Genomic DNA, 9,610 nt, shown 5'->3' with positions numbered 1-9,610 from the left:
TAAAAAGTTGTTTATGTTTTTCATTTGTATAAGTATGTTTACTTAAACTAATTGATCTAATGAATATTATTTTTTAGAAATATTTTTTTATTTCTTAATTTAATTTGCTATTTATTGAGTTTTTTTATAACTTTTATTGAGTGTAATTTTTACATAAGATCCGAATTACTTTAATTTGTCATGCTGATTTTTTTAACTTGAATTACATAAAAAAAAAATATTAAAATTAATGAAATAATTAAAATAAATATTTTTTTATTTCAATAAAATTGAAAATAAGTAATAATAAATTAAAAGAATAACAAAGATATTAAAAGAATTAAATTAAATAAACTATAAAGTAGAAACTAAAATATAAATTAGAAACTTTAAAATAAGTATGAGTTAGTTTGTAATGTCTTGGAACAATTTAATAGATAGCTTAGACCTCATTAAACACACTATTAATATCCCTTAGATAGTTCTTGAAAACTGTGATTTTAAATGCAAAGCAACGGTAAGTCGTATAATATATATATTTAAAAAAAAGTTTAACTTTCAATTAGTAGCGTTTTTTTTGACAAGTTTGAACCGAGAGTTAAAGTTGGGCGTTTCTGATTTAAAATTTTATTTGGCGATAAATTGGTTGGCGTTATTTGAAAGAGGAGAGAAACGAAAGAAAATAAGAAGAGGAGAAAAAAAAAAAGAATGGTACTATTATTTTAAAGTTTCGCGGTTATACCCCCGAATTCATTTGTTTTGTTTACGCCAACAACGAGTCGAGAGTTGTTTGTTCATCATCCTCTTCTCTTAGCATTTGTGCATCGACTACTGAACTGCCACTAGATCCCTCTCTTGCAGCTTCCATTTGCAATCCAGATTCTCTTTGATCGGTGAGCTTCTCCTTCCTTCTCTCTCCAACTCTCTTCACTTCCTTTTTAATTTCGAACATGCTTTCACTCACTCTCTCTTTGCGAGGGCTTTTCTTACTCATCAGATTCCCAATTCCAATCGCGCCTCGCTAGATCAGAGGGGCGATTTCGTCGAATATTCCAATTCCGCGTTTCGGTTCGGCTTCCTCAACTCAAATGCGGGGTTCGGTGCGTATTAGGGATAAATTAACTCAATTACCTCGTTTCTAGCTGTGATTTTTAATTTCTTCTTCTTCATCGCACCTGCCTTTGCTTGTGTTTCCTTTTCTGCTGCTTTTCTTTCTCAGCTGATGAACTGCACTGTGGACCTCTGTAATTTTGCCTTTTTCCTTCTTTTTGTTTTTGTTCGGTTCTCAACAATGATAAAGCAAGAAAACAATAAGAAGATTGAAGAAAGCAATTTATTGATAACAGAAAGTCTATACACAGAGGACTTTCACTATTTCAGTGTGTTGACTAAGTTCATTAAAGACTACCGAATACAACATGCTTAGCCAATTCTTCTTCATGGAAAATCATATGATGTTATGAAATCATGTGCTATTTCTCGAATCTGTGGTCAGTCCTTTTCCGATAGAGCATGTGACAATTGAATACAATTTTTTCCAGAATTTTTGTATGAGTTTCTTGACCCTTTGCCTTAGGATTAGTCAGTTCTATTTCTTGATGGAGGCAAGGGAAGGGATATATCTCAGGGGTTGAGTCTCACCTTGACGTGGTGGAAGTTATCAATTCAAGCTTGATTATCCCTAAACCCAATATAAGTTTTTTTGTTTGGATGTCGTGATCAAATAAGTATATAGTAATTGAGAATGGATATAGAAGAAGTAACAAAAGATCATTCATGATCAAAACGGTCTTTTTCTCCTTCACATCAGTCTAACTGTGTGACTAAGCTCTTCGACATATGATTTGTTGTATATGATTTAGAGTCAATCATCACAATTCTCCACCTTAACTCCAAATCATGGAAGAGTTTCCAACTTCAACTTTCCTTTTCCTCAATTTACCAGCTCCAAACATCGTCTAAACCTCAATCTTGACAAGGATTTCGTAAACATAATTGTTGGATTTTCTTTCGAGTCTATCTTCTCGATCTTAACCTTTCTAGACTAAATAACATCTCTCACGAAATCTGATGTCTGTGTTTCGTCCTCTCATGGTAAATTTGATAATCAACTAGATATATAAGGCTTTGACTATCATAGTGAACAATCGCATAGTCTTGCACAATACTTAACTCTCTAATCTTACAGTGCCTCCTTTACCCCTTATGTGAGCATAATATACTCTGCCTAGGTAATAGATAAAGGCAGACTGATTGTAGACTAGATTTCCAGCAAACCGTAGTACCAAACAAGGTAAAAGACATACCTCGAAATTGACTTTTTGGTATCAACGTTCCCTGCATAATCAACTTTCACATATCCTTTTATAGTAGCTCTGTCAAGGGTAGACCGTCTAAACACTAGACTGGACCACTTCAAAGCCTTCCAATGAGCTCGTCTAGGATCTGCCATGTACATGCTAACAACACTAACAACATCAATCAAATCCGTTATGCTACAAACTATCCCATACATGATGCTACGAACTCCATTAGCATAAAGGGTAGCCTTCATCTTCCTCCTTAGTACTTGGAGCTTGAGCAATTGAGAGCTTCATATGATGTCCCAAAGGTGTCCCCCTAGGTTTAGATTCATGCATCCGAAATCTCTCAACCACCTTCTGGAAGTATCCTTGCTGAGACAAACGTAGTATCCCAACCGCTTGGTCCCTCTATATGTCCATCTCCAAGACCTTTCATTTCAAACTCTGAACTTAATCTTCGCTTGAGCTCTTCTAATTCATATTCATATAGGTTGGATATAAGGATATAATCCACATATAAGAGTAAGAACACCACACATTCTTCTTCTCTTTTGGGGATGTATACATAACAATCATAACTGCAACTCTAGAATCCTGTGTATCTTAGGAAGTCATCAAATATCTTGTACCACTACCTTGGACTCTATCAAGTCATACAATTATTTTTCCAAGAGACAGACCTTCCCCTCCTCTTCAACAAACCCCTTAGGCTGTTGCGTATAGACGATTTCCTCCAGAATGCCATGTAGAAACACTGTCTTTACGTCTAATTGTTCTAACACCAAATTGTACTAGTTAACAATAGACATTAAAATCCTTATACAACAATGTTTTACCACAAGTGAGAATATCCTATTATAGTCAACTCCTTCCAGTTGTGTAAAACCTTTCGCCACCAATCTAGCCTTGAATCTTTGACTTTCTGCACCTGATATTCCTTCCTTCTTCTTGAACCCACTTGCATGCTACCACCTTCTAGTTTCTTGGTAGATCAACAAACGTCTACGTGTAGCTTTTTCTCAGACTCAATTTCTTCTTCCAGGGTAACTTGCCACTGTTGAACTTTTGAAACTTCTATAGTCTTATGAAAGCTTCTAGGCTCTGAACCATCGATCTCCCAAAGCATAACTAGTAAGGTTAGCTTATCCAAACCTGTGTAGGTTTGATCGTCCTCCTCTCCCTATCACATGTAAGTTGATTGTCGGAGTCAACCTTTGCACGTCTAGGCCTTCTCGTGTAAGATGTAGAAGGTTGGTGAACATTGTTTGACGCCTCATTGTCTGCTGCCTCCAGACATCTCATCCTTTAGTGAAAGGCTCCACCTTAACATGGATTTTCTCCTCCCCTTTATCCAGATCTTTGCCCATCATAACCATTTGAGTCTCATCGAATGTGACGTCTTTGCACACGAAATACCTAGCCTCTCCAGTCTCCAACGTCCACAACTTACCCTTTCACACATTCTATGTATCATATGAAGATACATTCTTAGCATGTGCTTCTAATTTGTCTTTCTTGAAGTGTGCAAACGCCATGGCACTAAACACTCTTAGGTTCTCATAACTTCCACTCCATACTTCCATATGATTCTTAGAGTTCAGTTGTTGTTTATCATGTAGACGATGTGTTTGCAGATTCCTTCCGGAAGGTCTTAGGCAATCGAATCCCTAGCAGCATACATTTCACCCTCTCCAAAATGGTTCTCTTCATCCTCTCAGTCAGTTTATTTTGTTGTGCCTCTTTATGCCTTCTGTTTTGTAAAACTCATTGAACCCCTTTGAAACAAACTCCAACCCATTGTTTGTCTTGAGCACCTTCAGGTTGGTCCCATGTTGAGTACTCACCATGGTGTGCCACTTTTTAAATCTTTGAAAAGTTCCAGTCTTACTTTTCAAGATATAGATATGCACCCTCCTCTAGTAATCAATCGTCTATGATGGTGAGTAAATAAGACCTTCCACCACTAGTCTGATCTCTCGTTGGACCCACAAGTCTACATAAACATACTCAAAAGGGCTATTGGACACATGCCCAGTCCCAAACTTCAATCTATGATACTTTCCTAGTATGCAGTGATGACAAAACTCCAACCCTTCCATCTTATCACCTTCTAGCAGGTTCTGTTTCTGTAGCTCCACCAAACCCTTCTCATTGATGTGTCCATCCTCAGAGGCCACAACTTCGTCTTATCTTGTGTTGGAGATCTCACATCGATTGGAGATTAAAGTATTTCATAGTTTATAAGTGGGTGCAAACCTCATCTTATAAGACGGTTTTATAAGGTTGTGTTAGGCTTAAAATCCATTTCTTAATATCTTGCATCGTCTTACTGGCTACAGATGCATGCGCAATGAGTTGTCTAGGATTTACAGGCCATTCTTCTTCTCCCCCAACAACTGTAAATGCTCCCCTTAGCATCATTATCATTCCTTGTTCAATCTTGGTTGTTAAACCTTCCTAATCAAACATGCTGATAGACATAAGATTCCTTTTCAATTCTAAAACATACCTCACTTGTAGTCATCAAACATCTTTAATCTGATAGACCCCTTATGCTGTACTTTACAAGCTTTATCCTTCCCAAGAAGGACCACTCCACCTTCTCTCAGTTCCAGGGTCTCAAAGAATTCCTTGACTGGACACATGTGATATGTGCACCCCGAGTCCATGACCCAACTCCTTTTTGTATCAAACGCAAATGCCACCAACACCCCAGTAGACTCGTAGCTATCAAACGCTAATCAATATCAACAAACTGTTTTTAATGGGATTTCTTGGCTTTCCAATTTCTCTTCTTGTTTGGACAATTTGACTTGAACTTACCTTTCTTGTGGCAATTAAAACACTCAACTTCAGCCAGATCATCTGACGAGAATTGCTTCGTCTTCTTCCCCTTGGACTCCTTCTCTTTCTTCCTTTTTGACTTGGACATGTTCAAACTCAACCCATTTTTCCCCCCTTTGGACTCTTGAAACTTTTGAAGCTCTATAGTCCTTATTGAGGTTTGTACCTCCACTAGGGTAATGATCTTCTCCTTCCTGAACAATAAGTTGCATTTAAAGTGTTCTTAACATCTTGGGTAAGTTGTTAAGAAGTAAAATTTTATCCTCATGCTCCAGTTTCAGTTGAATATTCTCCAGGGCGTCCAAGATCTTGTTGAAATCTACTAGCTATTCCACCATCATTCTTGACTCAGTCAGTCTAAACGAGTGCAACTGTTGCTTTAGACAAAGTTTGTGTGCCAACAATTTGGTCATATACAATGTACTCAAGCTTCACCCACATCGGGGCAACACTATTCTCCTTTGTGACTTCTCTCAGTGCCTTATCACCAAGACACATGAGTATGACACTCTTTGCTTTGTTGATCATGTCAACCTTCCCTTTCTGAGACAAAGATGCTGACATGTTTGCCTCACCCTTCAAAGCATCATCACAACCTTGTTGAATCAAGAACTTCCATCTCGAGTCTCCACAATCCAATGTTCTTCAACTTCTTGATGTCAAACTTAGTGGTCATTTCTTTATCTTCTTGACTTTCTTTTCTTTTTCGTTGGGGATGACGCCAAATGTTGGGTTCTCAACAATAACAAAGCAAGAAAACAAGAACAAGATTGAAGAAAACACATTATTAATAACAAAAGGTTTATACACAGAGAACTCTCACTACTGCAGTGTGTTGACTAGGTTTATAAAGACTCTATATATAGACCTTATACAAAAGAAGTAACAAAAGACCATTAAAAAACAAATTGTTAAGACAATTATAACAAACACATACTAAATGGCCTAACTCGTCTCAACACTACATGACGTTCTCTAGTAGACGATCTTTTTCTCCTTCACATCAAACTGTCTAATTGTCTGACAAAGCTCTTCAGTGCTGTACATGATTTAGAGCCTATCATCATAGAGTTCACTTAGGCTTCCTTTTTTTTCTCTTGTGGCTGAAATGAAATTCAAGCTTCGATGTGGACTTTATGTTGTTATTGCTCTGTGTAGGTATGCTGTGTGTTTCTGGATTTGAATCAGCGAACAATAGTGAAACAAATTCATCCAAGTGTTTTGGAAACGAGGGATGGTTGAGATTAGAGAGTTTGGGTGGGATGCATTCCTTTCTAGATGTTTCAGCATTCTGCTGACTGTTTTGGCAAATGGTTGCAGTAATGCTGTTAAGGGCTCCGAGTTTTGCATCTTCTTTTCTGTTTGGATGTGAGGATTTGGGCTTAGAAAATATGTCAGTGAAAATAGGTTGGTGCAATAGGGACTAAGGTTTGCTGTCCTTTGTTGGTCATCATGGTGCATGCACCCTCCACGAAGGGCAAGATCAGTTGGACCTCCTTGTATCTCTTAACTAGGCTGTCTGGTTTCTAGTAAAAGGATAGGATTATCTTGTTATTTTATCATTTTTTCCTCTTTAATTTGTCTTTTCCAATATTTTCTTCATTCAATCTTTGTATTATTTCCAGTCTTAGAGCCTTTCCATATTCATTTTGCTCTCTATTTGCTGACAAAGGTAACTTGTTTTGCTAACAATATACAATTGCTTTAATCGGTGTCAAGTTTTATTGTCTCAAATGTGAACACTCTGCCGCCACCTAATCTAGTATATCCTGATCATGGTGTTTTGACATATGGTGCCCTATTTTGTAGCTGTAAAATCTGTGATCATGAGTTTCAAAACAGATTATTTGTTTTCTTTTGCAAATACCTACCAGCACTAGCGCATTGTAAAACATTATATTTTCTTCACTATAAGTCCTCAGGCTATTTACCTTTGATTATCAGGATGCATCTTCTGTGTTTTGAACCCGTTTTCATCAACATTATCTGTACATGGAAAGGAGGTGACATTTCTGTCTGAACCGCTTTGGATTCTCAAGTATGGAACCTTTTTTTCTATGAACTCCCTCTGCCTCTCTCTTGTCTCTTCCTCTCATGATAGGATGCAATTAAATTTTTTACGTAATTAGGTTGTATTTGTTTTTCTCACTCCTCTGTCTTTCTGGTAATTTGCAGACAATCAAGGAAATCAGTTATGGCTCCTTCTAGGAAATCTAGAAGTGTAAATAAGAGGTTTTCCAGTGTTCATGAGACTGCATCTAGTAAAGACAAAATTACAGAGAATGGTAGCAAAAATAGGCTGAAGGCGAGTCCTGGTATTCAAAAGGTGAATTTGTTTCTTTACTTCTTTGATAAGAAATTCTTTCTCAAACATAATACGTTTACTGAATTAAAACAGTGGAAGAAATTTTCCCTACTCTTTATCGTTTTGCCTCTAATTGCTCTTATCAAGAAGTCATTGTAATATATTCATATCTTTTTTACATTTTATCAATAAAGTTGGGTAGTAAGTTTTTTTAGAGTTTGGTTAAAATGGTCAGGTGTTATGAATTTTATTTCTTAACTTGTAATTATTTTTCAAATTTCAATCTTATGCAGAAGAGAAGATTGGCTGACATGTTAGGACCACAATGGAATAAGGAGGAGCTTGGGCATTTTTATGAAGCTTACCGTAAATATGGGAAAGATTGGAAGAAGGTTGGTTATTGTTTCATAAGGGTGCTTCTTATTGAATAATGGTTAAAGATCAAGTCTCCCTGTCAGTTTTTTCTTCTAATACTGGGCTACACATGTAGTACATACTGCTTAAAATTCCATTGCAAATTTAAGGATCAAGGTTGTCTTATTTTGTTAATCTACCTTATGCACTGCAATTTTCCAGTGCAATGTTATTACTAAACATGCCCTTTTCAGTGACATTTTACCTATTTACAGGTTGCTCTTGCAGTACGTAATAGGTCTGCAGAAATGGTAGAGGCACTGTACACTATGAACAGGGTATATGCATTACAAGCATCAACATCCTTGTTAATTTACTGATCTAAAATGCATACACCATGTATTCCCTATTTACATTAACATTTTAGATTCTAAAACACATACTAAACATTCATGTATAGAGAGATATGTACTTAGGGTGTACCTTTTAATTTCTTTTAATATTTCCTGTATTTTTCAATACCCTTAATGATGTTGTGTTTTATCTTCTATATAACTGGAGAACAAGATTTTCTGGTCTCCATAATTTCTGTTTTGAACAAGTGAATGTTGATGTCTTCCTTAAAAATTGTCAAATCTTTTAAAGAATGTCTGTTTTAAATATTCAAGCAATCAGTAAAAGATTCAGTTCTACCTGATCTTGTCTCCTACCTTGTGAGCCAGTTTGTGTTAATTATTGCACTGAAGATGCATACCCCCAGCTTGTTATTTCTGGTTTCCAACCAACCAACCGCCCACCACCCTCCGCACCCACCCCCACCCAAAAAAAAAACTACTTTGTTACAATTTTAATTAAGTTTCTCTAGTTTATGTCATTGGTTTTCAATATTGCACATTTTAGTCAGTGTAATATATTGTTTGTAAGACATGCTAAGTTTGGGTTTATTTTTAGGCATATTTATCTCTCCCAGAGGGTACTGCTTCTGTTGTTGGACTGATAGCAATGATGACAGATCATTATAGTGTACTGGTAAGAATTAATTTAAAGTTTTGACCAAGTTTTACTGATATTTACGTTGGTTTTCCTGATTTTGTAACATTCTTGTACCGCTCTGGTTGATGTTATATTAAAGTTCCACCACATTACAAATCTTTTTCATAAGTTGTGTGACGAGAAGAAACTGTATTATTTCAAGTGTAGTCTTTGTCCATACGGTTTTAAGCACTGTTTCTTTTTCAATGAGATTTTCCATTCACTTATGTGATGATAGGTACTATGAGTGGAATTTTTGTAATCTGCACAGTCACTTACTTACTTGGTTACAATTGAAATCTAAGGCGTCTCCTTTCTATCAGTATAAGTACATCCACATTTCTTAACGAGTAGATAGAAAGCTGTGGCCTTTCTAGTGTACTTAAACTGAAAAAGGATAAATAGATAATTTAGGCTGCCTGGCACAGTGCTCTTCTGACCAATTGACTAAGTTTATTTATTTGATAATGCTTTTAATTTTAAAAAGATTCTTTTTATTGTCAATTGTTACAGAGGTATTGAATTTAGAGTGGGGGAGAGAGATTAATAGGGTGGAATTGCTTTAGTGGCATTGATTGATTGCACATTTTTTATGCAGAACATATATATACACACACATATAGATTCTTAATAGACAAAGGGGGGAGTATTTCCTAGGCAAATAGTAGATGGGTGATACTTCGTAAATATTAAATCGTATGAAAACTAAAATGCATTTAGCATGCCACACGTGAATTCATTTAAGATATGATACATGAACTGATTGTTATTCTACCAATGTTAGTTAGCTTTC

The 9,610-nt window shown here is 36.1% G+C and overlaps 1 protein-coding gene across 7 annotated transcripts in view; it reads left to right on the top strand.

The window, feature by feature from the left end:
* The first annotated feature begins 627 nt into the window (after window positions 1–627).
* ALY3 (DNA binding protein) overlaps window positions 628–9,610 on the top strand; it is a 34,458-nt gene continuing 25,475 nt past the window's right edge. For 2 of the 7 annotated variants that reach the window (XM_068607279.1, XM_090300544.1), the window contains exons 1-7: window positions 647–872; window positions 977–1,079; window positions 7,071–7,164; window positions 7,302–7,452; window positions 7,725–7,823; window positions 8,061–8,123; window positions 8,737–8,814. In XM_068607279.1, the coding sequence (XP_068463380.1) occupies window positions 7,321–7,452; window positions 7,725–7,823; window positions 8,061–8,123; window positions 8,737–8,814 (372 nt within the window). In that variant the 5' untranslated portion in view covers window positions 647–872; window positions 977–1,079; window positions 7,071–7,164; window positions 7,302–7,320. Of the gene's footprint in view, window positions 873–976; window positions 1,080–7,070; window positions 7,165–7,301; window positions 7,453–7,724; window positions 7,824–8,060; window positions 8,124–8,736; window positions 8,815–9,610 lie in introns of all 7 variants that reach the window. The other 5 variants (XM_068607274.1, XM_068607277.1, XM_068607280.2 and 2 more) reach the window with 5 other exon arrangements.

Source organism: Phaseolus vulgaris, chromosome 3, assembly GCF_051622355.1.
Source record: "Phaseolus vulgaris cultivar YP4 chromosome 3, ASM5162235v1, whole genome shotgun sequence".
Taxonomy (NCBI): Eukaryota; Viridiplantae; Streptophyta; class Magnoliopsida; order Fabales; family Fabaceae; genus Phaseolus; species Phaseolus vulgaris.
Note: the sequence above shows the minus strand (reverse complement) of the source record. Positions and strands in the feature narration are given on the sequence as shown.